The 18,342-nt window shown below is 39.9% G+C and overlaps 1 protein-coding gene and 1 long non-coding RNA gene across 4 annotated transcripts in view; one reads left to right on the top strand and one right to left on the bottom strand.

Moving 5' to 3' along the window:
* Positions 1–18,342, bottom strand: part of LOC138740440 (disks large homolog 3-like) — a 379,720-nt gene that overhangs the window by 192,403 nt on the left and 168,975 nt on the right. For both annotated transcript variants that reach the window (XM_069893062.1, XM_069893063.1), the window contains exon 4: positions 7,286–7,336. In XM_069893062.1, coding sequence (XP_069749163.1) covers positions 7,286–7,336 — 51 coding nt within the window. The remainder of the gene's footprint in view (positions 1–7,285; positions 7,337–18,342) is intronic.
* The window catches only part of LOC138740443 (uncharacterized), a 103,229-nt gene that overhangs the window by 45,324 nt on the left and 39,563 nt on the right, over positions 1–18,342 (top strand). The window lies entirely within an intron of this gene.

Below are 18,342 nucleotides of genomic sequence, written 5' to 3'. Positions count from 1 at the left end.
CAGTATCAGGTTCAAGATCACTTTTGGTTGCATGTAGCATAGGGATTGCAATAACATAAAATGCACTCATGTTAACTCATTTTTTTCTTGATTCCTTGATTACCTTGTTGATGTATTGTCGAGTGTACCTTGACAAGGTTTAAAGTGAGACATTTCATGATGCTTTAATTCACTAAATGGCATTGTTATAAGGTTTATGTCCTGTAGTTGTAAACAGGTGGACTTTCACTGCCATAGTACACAGTAAGTTACAAGCTTTCTTTCATAATTAAGGGAAACTTTTTGCTAAATTGGGGTTAAACTCTGAATGAATAGGACACACTTTCTCAGATGGATACAATGGATACGTGAAAAAGGATACACATATCCATTTTCTCCTCTCATCCAGGGGAACTCCTGGTACAAACCTGTCCCTTAGTTCAATATTTAATAATGAAATCCAAGTATAGGTGCAGACCTCACAAGCTGAAAGGCAGTGCATCTGACTATGTAACTTATGGTTTAGGGAAGATGGTGGAAAAAAATTCAAGATGATGTACACCACTAGTCACAGGCCCCCAGTTTGAGAAGCAATCATCCACCACTACTCTCTGGCTTCTCCCATCCAGCCCTTGTCAATTTCAGTTCACTACTTCACCATGAATACCTAGCATTTGAAACTTCCTGACTAACCTCCCAAGCAGGGCCTTGTCAAAGGCCTTACTAAAGTCCATGTAGACAACATCCACAGCCTTTCCTTCCAATGCCTGAAGAAGGCGCACAAAATCAGTGAACTGGTGTGGACTCGAAAGGCCAACATGGCCTGTTTCCGCTCCGTGAATGGTTATATGGATGTATTCATCTATCTTATTCGTGTACCTCTGTGTTTGTCAGGGCCAAGATATCCACATACACATCAAGGCTGTGGAGCCTCAAAATTGGCACCAAATGAAAAGCAGACTTTTACACTTTCATTACATTGCCTCATGTTTAGAACCTCAGGAAATCATGTCAAGCGATACTGCTGGTCGTTATGTAATTGGTCTGTGTGCCTCTGTTCAGTAGACTGAATGGATATTCTTGCACTTAGCAAAAATATGCAATGGAAATCTGAGTACAAGCTGGATGAAATGATAGTGTCCAACATCTGTTTCTTTGTTGTTTTCAATTTCCTTATTTATTTTAAATTTAGATCAGGGAAAGTGTCTCACCTGACTGTTTAAAATACTATTTAAAATACATTCAGTTTTGCATTTTGAAAACTTTACATTTATTAATGGAGGTTTTTCTGATATAAAAAGGAAACTAAAGGAAGAAATAAGGATCTCTTTGCATAACACAGAGTCAGCAGTTTGTTGAACATTCTGTCTCAGACTCATAATTCCCAATACCTTGCTACTCCATTTTTAACGATAAAAAAATCCATAAAATTCTCAATTTTCACAATTATTTAATCTACTTGTTTTTAAAGACGTATACTAACCTGGATTTACGACATTTCCTGTAACTATTTTTCCATATAATCATGGTTTTTAAAACTTATTTTATTTATATTTTCACATCAGCTTGTTCAGCCATATACAGTGTTAGTACCATCCTGGCAGCTCGTATTCAAATTTACATACACTCCATTCTCATTATTGACTGTATACACAAGCTCATATCTTTTCCAATCCCTTCCCCCCACCCACCCCCTCACACCTAACACAGGATCGCTCATTCAGACTTCAACCAACAACAAAAAATTTAACCAGGATAATAAATAATAATTAGGGAACAGGGATTGTCGCTGCATGTTGGGCGGCTGATGGGCCGATATATATTCCCGACTTTCCTTGATCGGGATTAGTGCGAGGGAGAGGATGCTACGGCAGGGAATCAATCACCACCACACGCCTATGTGGCCGGAGAGTTTCCCATAGTCATCCAATACTACGTGCAGTCAAGGCAAAGAAGTTGCAGGATCTGTCAGATACACCAGCACGTCATCAGCAAATAAGTTAACTTTGTGCACCTCCTGGCCCACTCTATAACCTTCAATGTCTGGATCCTGGCAAATGGACTCAGCCAGTGGTTCCTTCGCTAGCACAAAGAGAGCCGGTTAAAGCAGGCACCCTTGTCTACTAGATCTGTTAAGTGGGAAAGCTGAAAAGATTTACCGCATGGTCGTAACTTTGCCTTGTGCGCATGCTGGAGCACCCTAATCCAATTTCAAAAGGTTGGCCCTAACCCCACCTTCTTCAATATTTTAAATAAAAATTCCCACGCCAGTCTATCAAAAGCCTTCTCTGCATCCAGGGAAACAGCCAATCCCCTCTCATTTCTGGTTTGTGCCAGATGCATTACACTCAACAGTCTGCCAATATTATCTGCTGCTTGCCTCTCCCGCACAAAGCCAGCCTGGTCTTTGTTTATTGATTTTGGTAAATACAATGCCAATCTGTTGGCAAGGATCTTGTAATCAGTATTCAGCAGGGAAATTGGTCTATAAGAAGAAGGCAAAAGTGGATCTTTACCTTTCTTTAAGATCATTGTAACAATCACTGTTGTGAAAGATTCCAGGAGGGTCCATGTTTCCCTTGCCGGGTCTATCACCTCCAGGTACAGAGGCATTAGTAAATCCTTAAATTCTCGATAGAACTCAGGTGGGAATCTGTCCTCCCCCGGAGACTGGCCAGCTTCTAGCGCATTCAATGCTTTCCCCAGCTCTTCCTCTTACAGAGGAAGATCTAGTCCCTCCTGGCTTAAATTTGAGAGATCTAATCTAGCCAGAAACTCGTCCGTTTGATTAGGATCCTCAGCCAACTCAGATTTATACAGTCCTTCATAAAATTCTCTGAAGGTCTCATTAATTTCCTTTGGTTTATACGAGATCTGGCCATTCCCTATTTGTATTGCATTGATTGTTCTAGAGGCTTGTTCTGCCCTTAACTGCCAAGCGAGTACCTTGTGAGCTCTTTTCTCCAACTCAGAATACTTTTGCCTCAACCTTGTGAGGGCCTTCTCTATACTATATGTCTGAAGTGTATTATATACCAATTTTGTTTGCAAGTCCTCTAAGACTGATTTCTGAAAATCTTTCTCTAATTGGGTAATGTCCTTTACCAATTCCTCCATCTCCCTCATATAATTTTCTTGAGTGTCTTTGTATAGCCAATTATCTGGCCCCTCAAGTATGCCTTAAGGGTGTCCCACAGAAGGAAATTATCTGCAGTAGAGGGGCCAGATGGCCTCATAGAAGAGGGCTATTTTGGCTCTTATGAAACTACAAAACTCCGGCTTTTTCAACAATAGTGTTAAGACACCACCTGTATGCTATGTCCTGCTTATCTGGCATTTCTATGTCAGAACCAGAGGGGAATGGTCCAAGAAAAGCTTCCATAATCCTACCCTCTATATGGGATGAAGCCAGAAAAATGTCTATTCTAGATTAGGAATCATGTTGCTTTGAGTAAAATGAGTAATCTCTCTCTCTTGGATGCTTTTTCTGCCATGCATCTATCAAATTCAGCTCTCTCATGCAGTCAATGGTGGCTTTTGCTGCTCTAGTCCTAGTCATTTTGTGGATTTATCCAGCACCAGATCCAGACATAGATTAAAGTCACTCCCCCCATTAGAATATTTAGAATATTGGCCTCTGCCAATCGTAGGGAAATGCCCTATATAAATTTTTCATCATCATCATTGGGGATGTAGACATTCACTAGGGTCGAGGATTCTGAATATATCTGACAGTGCACCATAACGAATCTTCCCATTTTGTCTGTAATCACCCTCTGCACCTGCACTGGAACATTCTTCCCCACTAAAATTGCTACCCCCCCTTGCCTTTAAGCCAAACATGGAAAATATAACCTGACCCTCCCATCCCCTTTTTAGCTTCTGATGTTCCTGCTCTGTTAAATGTATCTCTTTGAGGAAGGCCAGATCTATCCCCATTATTTTAATGCGAGCTGAGACCCTTTTTCATTTCACCAGTCCATTTAAGCTGTTAGCATTAAAAGTAGCATATTTAAAACTTTAGCCATTACACCTGGGCTCCTGCCCTAAATGTTATCTCTCCCATCTCCACCGCCACCCCCCCCCCCCCCTTACCATCTGCCCATTGCTCCACTCCATCCGAGCTATGACAAGCCATTGGGGAAAAAAGGCACCACAAACCAATTCGCCCACAACACCACAACATTCATACCCACTCACAACCATACCCCTCTAAATAATAAAAGGGAGCACAAACCCACACACATCATACATATATCTCCGCCACCATTCACACCTCTGGGGATCACTCTCTTCCTCTTGCCATCATCACCCCTTACCATGCTGTCACCATGACTCTTCATTCTAACCCTCTTCACCCTCCACCCATCCAGTCCCAGAAGCCTCCCAAGACTCTAACATATAACATCTTTTATCTTTTATTAGAGATCCGAAAACAGCATAAACCCTATTCTCTATATAACATAGAAATTCAAATCCTCCCAATCCATTAGTTTCAATAGTTTTTTAAGCCTTATTGACCATTTTACTCTTTTCCAGTTAGCCCACCATGCAATGCTGGCAGGGTGTTTATAGAAACTGATGCGCATTTTCTTTTCCTGCAAAAATTTTCTCCCCCCCGCCCCCACCCTGACAATGTAATTTTCAAGATGGCGGGGTGGCGCAGAACACAGTCATAGCCCTTCTGTTTGCAGACTGCTTAACAGGTTCAAAGTCTTTTCATTTCTTGAGCAGAGCTGAACTGATATCTGGATAAAAGAACACTTTTGACCACCTGTACACCAGAGGGGGCCCCCTCTGAACTGCCCCTTTCACTACTGCCCCTAATATTTTATCACAATCCTGAAAATATTTTAACAGTATTAGAATCGACTGGGTCCTTTGTCCTGGTCTTGGCTTGGGGATTTGGGCTCTAAAGGCTCTTTCTATTTTAATGGGGGTTCCCAGCGCTGCCTCTCTGAACACTTCGGGGATCCATTTACTTAGGAACTCTATGAAATTTAGAGTTACTTCCAACACGAGGCACCTCCATTTGCTTCGGATCCTTGCCAGGCCACCCACTTCCTTGCTGTATTTTTCCCTTTTTTTGTTGATTGAAGCTTCCTCATTCTCTTCTTGAAATCAGACAGGATTTTTTCTCTTTTTTAGCCCAAACTTTGAATTTTTAACTGTTTTCTGGTCTAGGTCTGGGAGCTCCCAGGATATGCAATCTCCTTGACACTCACCATCATGTGACCTCTATAACTATGGTTCTCCATTTTTGATCACATGTGAATTTTGTAATTGTGCTGTGTTCTGTGTCCATTGTGCACACTAGGCAGCCTGCTACCTCCACAATTATAATTTTCATTATTTTAAAATGTCAATCCCTGGAAATTCAATTGTACAATGATGCTTTCTTAATATTTTGTGGTTTAGTATTTTTTTCATTATTGAAACTAATTGATAATTAGTTAGGGGTCACATTGTGTTACTTGGATAATTTTACCAACTCTCCCTGACACAAGTCACCCTTTTGAGCCTGATGTTATTTCTGTCCCAATGTAAGGCATATAGACTTCATTACCTCTCTGTCTCATATTAATTCCACCCAAAAACTCTGTTTCTAGGTAGCTACCAAGATCCGGTCCACCAACCAACAGTTCCACCTGAACCCCAGGACAACAAAATAAATTCATTTTCTTGATTCCATACCTAACCTCCCATAGTGCTCCATCCTTGCATACATAAAATACTGACCAGTCTCCCTTTCAGATCCTGATCATGTTCTCTCACCCCTCTTCTCTAATCACTCCCTCATACCACCTTCCCACCCCCCCCTCTCCCTTTCACACACACATGGACATACACAAACACCACACTTAGACATCCCACCCCTTCCACCAAATTCTGAGCTCCAAGACTGGTCCCTTGACTCTGGCCATTTGTCCTTAAATGTGTAGTGTCCATGTCCAATCTGTTGTAGCTGAGGTTTGCATCTGTGCTATTTTTTTCACACCCTAATATCACATAAATGACACACCATGGAAATATCATGTAAATGACACATCATGGTACTGTCAAGACAGTTGTAATATTAGAATTGAATAACTACAATGACATGTAAGTTCTGGCATATAAATTTGAATTACAAATGATAACTAATAAATCCTATAAAACCTGGGAAAAGAAAGCATCATTTGAAAACTAAACTTATGAGCCTATTGACAATGGGTAAACACGTTGCAAAAATCTGATATTTAACTATTGAACCATTATAAATATTTGGGAAATAAGTACAAAATTCGATAATAAATGTCAGGACTGTTGATGTCCCTGTTTCTCCAAGCAATAATACTTGCAACTGTGAACGTTTAATAAGCAAGAGATGTTCCTAAGATACACTATCTTCTTGGTCTGGAATATTGTCCATTGATCTCTGCAGGTGTGTCAATTTTAAAAGATACAATTTGATTTCTCCTGCAGAATCTGTTTTAGGTTACATTGACAGGGCTTTATATCTACAGTTTAAACCCAAGGGTGATAACACTCTCTGAATATGAAACATTGCTTGAAGAGGCAATGTTTACTACTAACTCTGACATTTAGGAATTAAACAATAGATCTAGTCTCCACTCAACAAGTACTTTCATTGGGACTACAATGAAAGGAGACAAGAAAGTTTATCTCCCATATCAAAAATCAATAGGTCAGCAAATTAATGCACATTGTGCTATCAATTATATCCAAGGGATAGAAATATGCATCCATCTCTCAATAATGGCACACATTAGTGATCAATATACCCTAACAATAGTGTACTTTCGTTTACTAAAGAACCATTAATGAACAAATCAGGTCAAGGGCCAAAAGAGATGGCTGTACATCTTGTATCTGAGCAGATGCTGTAAACTATTGTTCATCATGAATCTATTAATCATAATTTCATTAATGAAACAGAGTTATTTGCATGGGAATAAATCAATCAATTGGACAACTGAAAATCAGGGACTGGTTTTATCCTAGGCCATAAATTGTAGTATTTTAATTCCTGAATGTTACTGGGACATTAGTTCATAGCTAAATAGTGGATATGATGCCTTATGTGTCTACAAAACCCTGCAGGGTAAAACAGAAAATAAATGGCAATGGGCAGGAATATTGGTCATCTTTAACTGCCCATCTTGTTAAGTCTCTGCAAGGCTGTTAGGTCTCTGCAAACAGGGGCCAAAAACATCCACTATGAGAAACATTATAATAAAGTGCAGTTGAAAAAAAGTAACGATTACAATGAAATCATTTTTAAGAGACAGATTACACTACTTACACGTTCCAAGATTATTTCTTCATATTTGTACATTCCATCACTTCCATTAGCCTGGGGAAGGAGAAAAAAATATAATGCAAGTTTCATGATTTCAAACCATCACATTTTTGAAGTACTTTATTTTTGGAAATAATTAAGTCTTATATCTACTGAAAATGTCTGAAGGAAAGGGGATGTGGGGAGGGGGAACACTTTTGAATTTAGTTTCTGCTCTCTGACTCTTATCTTGCCCTGATGTGTTGTATCAGAATTCACTATTGAATATTTCACTGAATAAAGAATTTGAGTGATCTGATAAGAATAAGGTATGTTGTAAATTATCTTTGACTCTTGGTTAACTTTTGAGGTTCGTCCTATTTTGAAAGGAGGATTACTTGATTGTCTGATAGTTACAAGAATCCTGGACCCTCAAGTCTGCCTCACTAATCAATATGATTGTAGCTGAACTGTCCTGCGCCTCATCTCCTCTTCTATTCCAGTTCCCCAAAGTCCTTAATTGTTCATTCTTTCAAAGATTTATCTACTTCCTCTTTAAATACTTTTAGTAATTTAGTCTCTCCAACCCTCTTGTTTAGAGACTTTCAGAGATTCACAACCCTCAATGAGAGGCCACCGTAATGTCTAGAGCAAACAAAAGCAAAATAGTGGGCCTAAATGATTCCTGACTGGAGGCTCTGACATCCATGAAGTGCTTTGAACAACTGGTTGAAATGAATTCTAGCCCTCCAACACTCAATTTGTCTATGGTCCTATCAGGTCCAAGGCATTCCTTAGCCCTGCACTGAACACCAAGGACACCCATGTCAGATTACTATTCATTGATTAAGCTCTGTCTTCAATACGTTAATGCCCATGAAACTCACACCTAAACCTTGGGATCTTGGGTTCTGCAACCGCTCTGCAACTGGATCCTTGATTCCTGCATAACAGACTGCCATCTGTGAAGATGGGAAGCAGCATCTCCTTTACAATCACACAACACCAGAGTTCTGCAAGGTTATGTACTCAGCCCTCTACGAGACTCTCTCTACATCTACAACTGAAGAGCCAAATACCATTCCAACTCCATCTTTGAATTTATTGATGACACTACTGTAGTAGACTGGATATTGAATAATGACAAGATGGAAATCAAGATAGGAGAATGAGAGACTAGTGGTTTATTGCCAAAATAACAAATTCTCCCTCAATGTCAGTAAGACCAAGTTTTCACAGCTCCTCATGTGAAAGAATACCAAAAATTCTTTTCAACTCCAACCTGTGTGGGCCAAACACTTATATTGAGAGAATAAACTTGAGTTCAAGGTAGCCTTGCAATGGTAAAATTGAACCTTGCATTTTCTTTTTCATGTCACAAAAATTTTTTCTAAATTTCTAAGAGATCAGCTTTTTCCTATAGCTGACATAAGATGTTGATCTTTAATTTGACAGTTTAACAAAAGCAGGACTACTTTTCCGTAAAAGGTATAATATGTATTCTAATCAATGTGTTGGTTTTTTTTAAATGTTAGCTAATTCTTTTTTACTATACAGTATATTTTAATATTTTGTCTAGGCTTCCATAGCAAAGTTACATCATACTTACATAGTTTGTTTTGTTTAGATTTAAGACAGTGGTTTCAGATTGAACTAAATCAATTTAAATAAAATTCTATCATATTATGGTCATTCTCTAAAGGCCTCTTAACTTCTAGATTATTATTTAACCCATTCTCATCATTAAATCTAAAATAGCCTCATGGTTTCTCAATGCAATTATCTGGAAATTAATTTCATATACACTCTGAATTAATTCACTACTTTATTGCTATTGATTTGGTTTGTGTAGTTAATATGTTGATTAACATGACTTGACATTGAACCCAGTTGACATTTCCTTGGTCAAATTAATTGTAGCAGTCAGAGGAAACTTTGAATATTATTGTGGGGGTAGGAGTGGAGGAAGAAAATTAAGTGGAACATGTCTTAAAAAGCAGCGAGAAATCATCCAAGTGCAAAGCCTAACAAAAATAAGTGAAGTAAGATCTATAACTTCCAGATTTTCTTATTTCTCTGTGGAGGTATAATTATTCAAAGTAAGATAAAGGGAAATGTATGATATTGTTGTGTAGTAGTTAAGCTACTGGACTATTTACCTAGATATACAAGTTTGTATTGTGCAAGAACAGACAGAGAATTTAAATTGAAGGAAATAATTGATAAAAATGCTAGTATCACAAATAATTCTTCTTTGGCTTGGCTTCGCGGACGAAGATTTATGGAGGGGTATGTCCACGTCTGCTGCAGGGTCGTTGGTGACTGACAAGTCCGATGCGGAACAGGCAGGCACGGTTGCAGCGGTTGCAAGGGAAAATTGGTGGGTTGGGGTTGGGTGTTGGGTTTTTCCTCCTTTGTCTTTTGTCAGTGAGGTGGGCTCTGCGGTCTTCTTCAAAGGAGGTTGCAGCCCGCCGAACTGTGAGGAACCAAGATGCACGGTTGGAGGTGAGATCAGCCCACTGGCGGTGGCCAATGTGGCAGGCACCGAAATTTCTTTAAGCAGTCCTTGTACCTCTCCTTTGGTGCACCTCTGTCTCGGTGGCCAGTGGAGAGCTCGCCATAGAACACGATCTTGGGAAGGCGATGGTCCTCCATTCTGGAGACGTGGCCCACCCAGCGCAGTTGGGTATGTTGTAAAATCCCATCTTATTCACTAATAATTTGCAGGGGAGAAAAATTGTGATCTTTATACAGACTAGCCTTTTGTGAAACAGGTTCATACCATTGTGATTGACTTTTAATTGCCCTAATATGACGTGGAGGGACAAGCAATAAATTCTCAATAAAACCCACATCCTGTGGCAGTGACAGAAGGAAACTATTGGAAGGTTTGCTGCAAGCTCTCATTGCAAGAAATTGGCTTTGGCAATAGTGCCACCTACAGTGACCCCAGATGTCTATTGAGTAATTTAATATCATCTTCAAATACGACAAGACAGCTTGGAACAATGCATTTTCTCATTTCCAGTGACCTTGAACTTATGTGATGAGACAACCTGAAATATCCACAAGACAAAATGAAAATCTAACGACCATTCTACTGAAAATGTTCTGTTCCTAACCTAGAAATTAATGACAAGAATTATATCAACTTGCATGCAATATCACGTCATACACGTTGCTGAAATCATCCTCAGCTATATTTTAAAAAATCAAGCTATTTATGCTTCCACTTTATCTAAAAGGTAAAAGTATTCCAGAATTATCAAAGGAGAAATGCCAAAACAAAGTTATAGTTCCAGCCTCTGATCTCACCCCTCACAACAGGTAGATGGGAGAAACTGAGGGAAAGAGGGAGGGTTAGACAGAATATTCCTCCTTTCATGTATGCTTAGCTTCTGGGTTCACTGAGTTCAGTCACTATAACACACTAAGTTACTTCATTCTGAAAAAAACAAAACCATTGAGTGATTTTCATCTTTTTCTTTTTTATCCTTTCTTTTGCTGTAACACATCAAAAAAGTGATTGAGGAATCTGATCCATTTTCTTCATTCTAGTAATTTTCTAGCAGGTTTCCCTCTAACTCTACAATCCCAACCTATAGTCATCCAATTCAGTTACTGTTGAGAGATTGCACAAAATATACTGCATAGGCTGATGCCATCATGCAGAGGGGTGAGGGTCCGGTTGATGAGCCAGTTGCTGCTAGTCTTCTGAATCAGGAAATATCCAGCACAGGTAAGGTTTCTGAGTCAAATCATGGTCATTTGGCATTTAAGTCATGAAATGTATGATCAACCACTGGAGAACCTGACTCAGAACGTGCTGTGCATAGTGGGTTTGATTGGGTTCTCTGCACTATTTGCAGCCTTGTGGTGGGCAGATGCAATGCAATAATATCAATCCTGCAATATGATGCCATTAAAAAAGTGATCTGCAGTGGAATGCCTTCCATAGGAGACAATGTAAACCAAAATGTACTTATTATTGCTATCACAATTGGACAAGGCAATCTTAGGAATTCATTGACTTGATTGATACCACCTGGTTACCTTCTTCTCTATCATGCCCATCAAGAGAGTTCACTGTAAGTGACCACAGATTTGGACCTACATATGCGACACAAAAACTAAAGAGAACAAGTCATACTTACATTTGGGCAAAGCTGGTCATGTGATATGTGAGCCATTAAGATAGATGGTTGCCATTTAAGTATATGCAACCTGTGATATAGAGGAATTAATATGTTTGATGCAGGTATTGGGATTTCTCTAGAAAGTTGGGCTTTTGGTCTAAGGAAAACAGTAGATGCACAATTACAGCTTCCTTTAGCACTTTTGATGGGTAAGTTGATATGCTGTCACTTTGGCCTGTGAAGACAGGCATGGAAGTAAAACATGAAAGTCTGCAGTCACTAAGGTTGAATTAAAAACACGATGCTGGAGAAACTCAGAAAGTCAAACAGTGTACTTTATCTTCTTTGGCTTGGCTTCGCGGACGAAGATTTATGGAGGGGGTAAAAAGTCCACGTCAGCTGCAGGCTCGTTTGTGGCTGACCAGTCCGATGCGGGACAGGCAGACACGATTGCAGCGGTTGCAAGGGAAAATTGGTTGGTTGGGGTTGGGTGTTGGGTTTTTCCTCCTTTGCCTTTTGTCAGTGAGGTGGGCTCTGCGGTCTTCTTCAAAGGAGGCTGCTGCCCGCCAAACTGTGAGGCGCCAAGATGCACGGTTTGAGGCGTTATCAGCCCACTGGCGGTGGTCAATGTGGCAGGCACCAAGAGATTTCTTTAGGCAGTCCTTGTACCTTTTCTTTGGTGCACCTCTGTCACGGTGGCCAGTGGAGAGCTCGCCATATAATACGATCTTGGGAAGGCGATGGTCCTCCATTCTGGAGACGTGACCCATCCAGCGCAGCTGGATCTTCAGCAGCGTGGACTCGATGCTGTCGACCTCTGCCATCTCGAGTACCTCGACGTTAGGGGTGTGAGCGCTCCAATGGATGTTGAGGATGGAGCGGAGACAACGCTGGTGGAAGCGTTCTAGGAGCCGTAGGTGGTGCCGGTAGAGGACCCATGATTCGGAGCCGAACAGGAGTGTGGGTATGACAACGGCTCTGTATACGCTTATCTTTGTGAGGTTTTTCAGTTGGTTGTTTTTCCAGACTCTTTTGTGTAGTCTTCCAAAGGCGCTATTTGCCTTGGCGAGTCTGTTGTCTATCTCATTGTCGATCCTTGCATCTGATGAAATGGTGCAGCCGAGATAGGTAAACTGGTTGACCGTTTTGAGTTTTGTGTGCCCGATGGAGATGTGGGGGGGCTGGTAGTCATGGTGGGGAGCTGGCTGATGGAGGACCTCAGTTTTCTTCAGGCTGACTTCCAGGCCAAAGATAAATATACATAACCAGTGTTTCAAGCTTGAGCCCTTCATCAAGGTATGGAAAAATGTTGGGTGGCATCTGAACAAATTGGTAGGGGGGGGTGGAAGTTAACAGGTAGATAAGGGAGCAAGCAGGGAGAGGAGGGACGGCTCAGTGAAAGGAGAGGGAAGGGGTGGAGAGCTAAAGAAAAGAAGAAAAGGGGAAAGGGTGCGGACTCGAAAGGCCAACATGGCCTGTTTCCGCTCCGTAAATGGTTAGATGGTTATATGGAAGTGAGGGAGAATAGAGAAAATGTTAGTAGAAACTGGAGAAGTTGATGTTAATGCCATCTGGTTGGAGAGTGCCCAGACAGAAAATCAGGTGTAGTTCCTCCAATTTACAGATGGTCTTGGTGGGATAGTACATGAGGCCATGGACAGACATATGAGTATGGGAGTGTGACGCAGAATTGAAATGGGTGGCCACTGGGAGATCCCAGCCACTGATGCAGACAGAGTGAAGGTCCTCAACAACGCGATCTCCCAGTCTGCACCCAGTATCTCTGATGCAGAGAAAACAGGTATGGAATCCAACATTCCTCAAACAATCCACATTCAAGCTTTCATAAGAATCTTTAAAAGTATGAATCCAATAAAGAATGCTCTTTCAAATGAACCCAGTTCAGCAAAATAAAAAATTGGTAAAGGTTGAGTTTAATGTGAGTGTGACATTTTTCATACAAAGCACATTAATCTGAGTACGATAAAAGAATTAGGCCCAGGCCAAATTGTTTTGTACTAAAAGAGCAGTATTATACTGTGAACATTTCACTGATGCAGGTCCCTCCTCTTTAATTGGCACCTACATTCCATGATAATGTTCCAATACATAATTGTGTGCAATGGAATTGGACATGCATAAAAAGACAGGCCTTTGGACACATTGCACTGAAGCTGTGATGCTGCTGTGAGCAAATCAAAAGTGAATGTGGGGTGAGGAGGGGTGGGAAGAGAGTTCTGGATGATGGGAGATTGGCAGAACAGTTTAAAATTAAAAATAAAAATTAACAAAAGAATTTAGGCCTCTAATTTTATGCTGATGGAGCAGAAAAGGCAGCATCTGTTTGAACTTTGGAGAAGCAAATCTCATCAGGTAAGCATACTTTTGCTTGAGTGATCTACACGGTTGGCAAATCAGTCTTAACATGTTGAATCTTGTTTGTTGCCACTGCACATATTTAGACACCCTTGTGCATGAACAGATGATGTGCATGATGAATTATGAATGCAGACTAAAAATAGCAATCCATACCACCTGCACATTAGGGTAAACATAATAGGCTTTTTGCTTAAATGCATTGCATTATGCAATAGAATTTATAGGCAACTCAAGGCCTTGTACCTGACGGAAAAGGAACCAACAAGAGACTAAAATCTCAATGATACTATCTCCTCCAGATCAAAAGTGACTGGGCAGCATTTTAATGAGTGCTTAGGCTACATGTGCAACCTTTGGTCCAGGAAGGCAACTACCTCGCCTAATGATGTCATTCACACCCCAGAGGGAGTTGAAAATGCAATTTCATGTTTTGAAGCTATTTCCATCTTAACTAGAGAAATTTGCCAGCATGCATGAATGTTGTTTTCTAAAAACAGGTCATAAATGTACAGTTCTGGTGAGATAGCATTAAAAAAATAAATATATATAGGCATATCCTCAAGAACTAAATGCATCGTTTATAAGATGTAGAAGATGTTTGCTGTCAGAAATTGTGATTGTATTTAACATCCTTCAACAGGAGGTGATCTATTGAGAGCACTACCTCTGTTATTTGTCTTTGCAAGCAGCAATACAAAAGAGTCCATTGACACAGACAGTAATCCAATGCAAAGGCAATAGAGAATGAAATTCATAAGTAGAGTGGTTATAATGGCTCATGGTGGCTTTGACAGATTCATTGGCAATCTTGAGATATAGAAGCAGACTAAACCATTTACCCTTTACATGGAATGAGAGAGAATGCTTCTAAGAGTAAAGAAATTATTGAAGCCAGAGGTGTAGACACAGAATAGAAAAAGATAGCCATACACAAGAAGGCAATGTTGTTGTGGTGGTCGGGTCAGAGACATAGGAAATTCTGGTGACTCCCAAATTCATCAAGACTACAGTGCAAACCTTGAATAGACTTTCCTTTATCTCAAACATTTGAGAACTACCTATTTGGTATGTGCAACAAGCAGCAGAGAAAAGAGTTTGAGATAAAATTTCATACTTTTCAGATCAGATGATGCAGGAGCACATAGTGAATATTAGATATTCTGGAGTAAACATGCAGGAAGCAGACTATTTTAGAAGCCAGCATCGCAAAGTAGTCCTTAAAAGAGAGGCAATTTCACTCAGGGCATGACTGTAAGGTGCAAGCAGAAAACAGCCCACAGTTATTATAAAGGCTTCTGAGTATCCAATGTTGAAGATCATATACTAAACAGGTAACGGGGTAAGGTATACTATATAGGAATATGTCCATGAAGGTAGTGACTCTGATAAAGACAGCTGTCCCCATTTGCCTCTGATTCCATGGTTTATGTATGGAGAGGTCTCACTTGGGTTCTGAATACAGAGTGGAATTGGATAAGAAGGAGTAGAAATAGAAATGCTGATTGAAGGAAGCAACAATAAGCATGTGCATCAATGCTGAACCGTAAATTTGTTAGAGACCAGAATATACAGATGAAATAATTCAACCACATTCCAATGAGATGGATTAAAATGATATTGGACACATAAGCAGGAAAGCCACTTGGACTATGGGTAAGTATTGGGTTGCTGATCGAGACAGACTTCCATCATGATAATAAGGAGGTTTTATTCTACTGTGCAAAATAACCTGGAGCCAGTACAAAATAGGCTATCATACACTGACATCCCAGATTACCGTTTCTGGAGCCCTGAAACATTTTCTAGTCATCAAAATCCAAAGGATAGATATAATGTTTGAAAAGAGATTACAGGAAAAAAGGTTTATCCGATCTTAAAGCCATTTATGACTTAAACCTGCCAATAGCAAATGGATAGGCAATCGATTAAAGTCAACAATGAGTTAATATTGCACAAAACATCTGTTCCCTTCATACTGACAAGCTTCTGCCCAATCAATTAAACTTGTCTCAGTGTCATGGTACTGAGTTAGTCAGAGAGTCTTGTTCTTTTCAGCCAGGATGGACATGACTGAGAGGGAGAAGTGATCTTATCAGTTAAGAAAAGATATCAATTGCACTCTAGAAGAGACAAGAAAACATTAAAATTAAACTGCGACAGAGAATTTACAGGCCACAGAATAAAACTAGCGAAAAGCAAATTTAACACTGATGCAAAATGCCTTTCTTTAAATAGCAGGGAAAATATAGCAAACAATTGGGGTAGTAGTGGTAAAGCCTTGACTGAACAGAGATTGAGAGATCGCTTCATTCAGCACCTTAGCTCCATCCCATTCCCATGCAGACATGTTTGTACATGGTCTCATTCTGAGACCACCCACAAAATGGAGGAACAACACCTCACATTCTGTCTGGCATTAACATTGACTTCTCTGGATTCTGTTAGTTTCCCCCCCACTCCCCCATTCCTATTTCATTTTTTCCTCTGGCTGTCTCTCTTTCCCTTTCCTTCTGTTTCCTTTCCTCCAATTCTGGATTCACAGCACCACTCCTCTGATCAATTCTCTCCTTTCCTCCCTCTTCCCTTCTCCCCATCCTTTTTTTTCAGGCCCCTGTCTGCTTTTTGCTCATACCTTGGCGAAGGTCTGAGACCTGAAATGTTGTTTATATATCTTTACCTCCTATGGACTTTGCGAGATCTGCTGAGTTCCTCCAGCAGTTTTGTGTTTTTACTAGAATGACTAATTTGTAGGCCTGTGAATTCAGAATACCTTTCTCTTGCTATTACCTTGGATAGTGGTCTCAATTCACATGATATAAATCACTGCAGAAAATCATTTTTCTGCATTCCTACACATGGAACCATTAGTACATCCAAAATTTTTATATGTACTTGACCTGTCAGTGAAGTGATGCATTACATACCTCTTATCTATCCTAACTAGTTAATTAATTAATTTTCAATTGTTAAATTAGGGAGGCACAGTTGGTGTAGTGGTTAATGCAACACCTTTACAGCGCCAGTGATCAGAACTGGACCTGGGTTCGAATCCCGTGCTGTCTGTAAACGGTTTGTACGTTCCCCCCCATGTCTGCATGGGTTTTCTCTGGGGACTCTGGTTTCCTCCCACCCTTCAAAATGCACAGGGGTGTAGGTTAATGGGGTGTAAATTGGGTGGCACGGACTCGTAGGGCTGATTTGGCCTGTTACAGTGCTATATGTCTAAACTTTTAAAAATTAAAATCTCAGTTAAGGGACTTTCTTTACTTCTTTTTCTCCTTTGTTAGCAGTGCCATGCTCATGACAACTCAATTTGCAGCAATAATTATTTGCAAACAATAATTAAAATATATCATGTACATTACATTTGTAAAGGAACCTTGAATTTCTCAAGTATCAGCCAGCCCTATTGCTGATAATCAATGTGTATATCATTTATACAGGCCCGGAAGATCAAAACCTGTTGATCTGATTCTTTACACTGATGCATAACTATTGTCACAAAGATTGTTTCTGAAAAAGATAGATACCATTGGCACTTCTTACTACTTATTCTGAATAGATTTTGGGATAAAGGATCAGAGATGATGTTAGGAAACTAGAGTGAAAGAAGGGCATGAAACCTATTCAAGAGTTAATCAGCCTAAAACGAATCATTCCTCTCACTCATTTTAAGAAATAGTTGCCTATTCTTCCAAGGGTAGTTTGTTATCTACTCTTGACCCTTTACCCACTTGATGAATTATGTTAAAATTGGGTAGATTTCTATGCTCTTTGGTGGGGGTCTCTGTATAATTATGACAAGCAAATTCTCATTGGTATCTGAAGCATTAAAATAGTAGGTATTCAAAGTAGGTATTCAACTAACACTGGGGCACTGTGATTTACGGTATGTTCAGCACCATTTTACTTTTCTAATACATTGAGCAGCAGATACACTAAACCTGCACTGATCTTCTGGAATGCCAATGGAATTAATTTTTCTGGGAACTAATTTTGTGGTAATAACACTGGACAATGAAGATTTTGCTTTCCTGAACAGTGTATTTTATGGATTTTGGGCGGCTGATCAAGAAAATCACCTAAAAATTTTCTATTCACATACCATCTTTTAATATATAACCTATTTTTTGTGATTTCCTGTCATTTTTAAAATTTACTTCAAGCAGACAAAACCACGAAGTGCAACGTGTCATTGAAAATTCATTTTCTGCATTTGCACTTGAACGTCTTCCCTGCTGATCTTGGGGAAGTCAATGATGAACAAGGTGAAAGGTTTCACCAGGACATTGCGACCATGGAAGAGCGGTATCAGGGCAATTGGAATTCCTCAATGCGGGCCGACTATAGTTGGACACGGACACGAGAGGCATCAGATGCTGAGTACAAACAAAAATCACCAGCAAAACACTTTTAGGTCAGTTGAACTAACACAATAGGTCAGCCTCAATATGCAATTAAACATGTTAAATTCAATGAAAGTTAATTTAATGTTTCTCCAACTTCCTACACGATACAGCAAATCTGAAATTAATTTTGTGTTTTATCTGGAAGTTGTTCATCATA

Source organism: Narcine bancroftii, chromosome 8 (assembly GCF_036971445.1).
Source record: "Narcine bancroftii isolate sNarBan1 chromosome 8, sNarBan1.hap1, whole genome shotgun sequence".
In the NCBI taxonomy this organism is placed as follows: Eukaryota; Metazoa; Chordata; class Chondrichthyes; order Torpediniformes; family Narcinidae; genus Narcine; species Narcine bancroftii.
The sequence above is the reverse complement of the archived record's forward strand: the minus strand, read 5'-3'. Positions and strand labels throughout refer to the sequence as shown.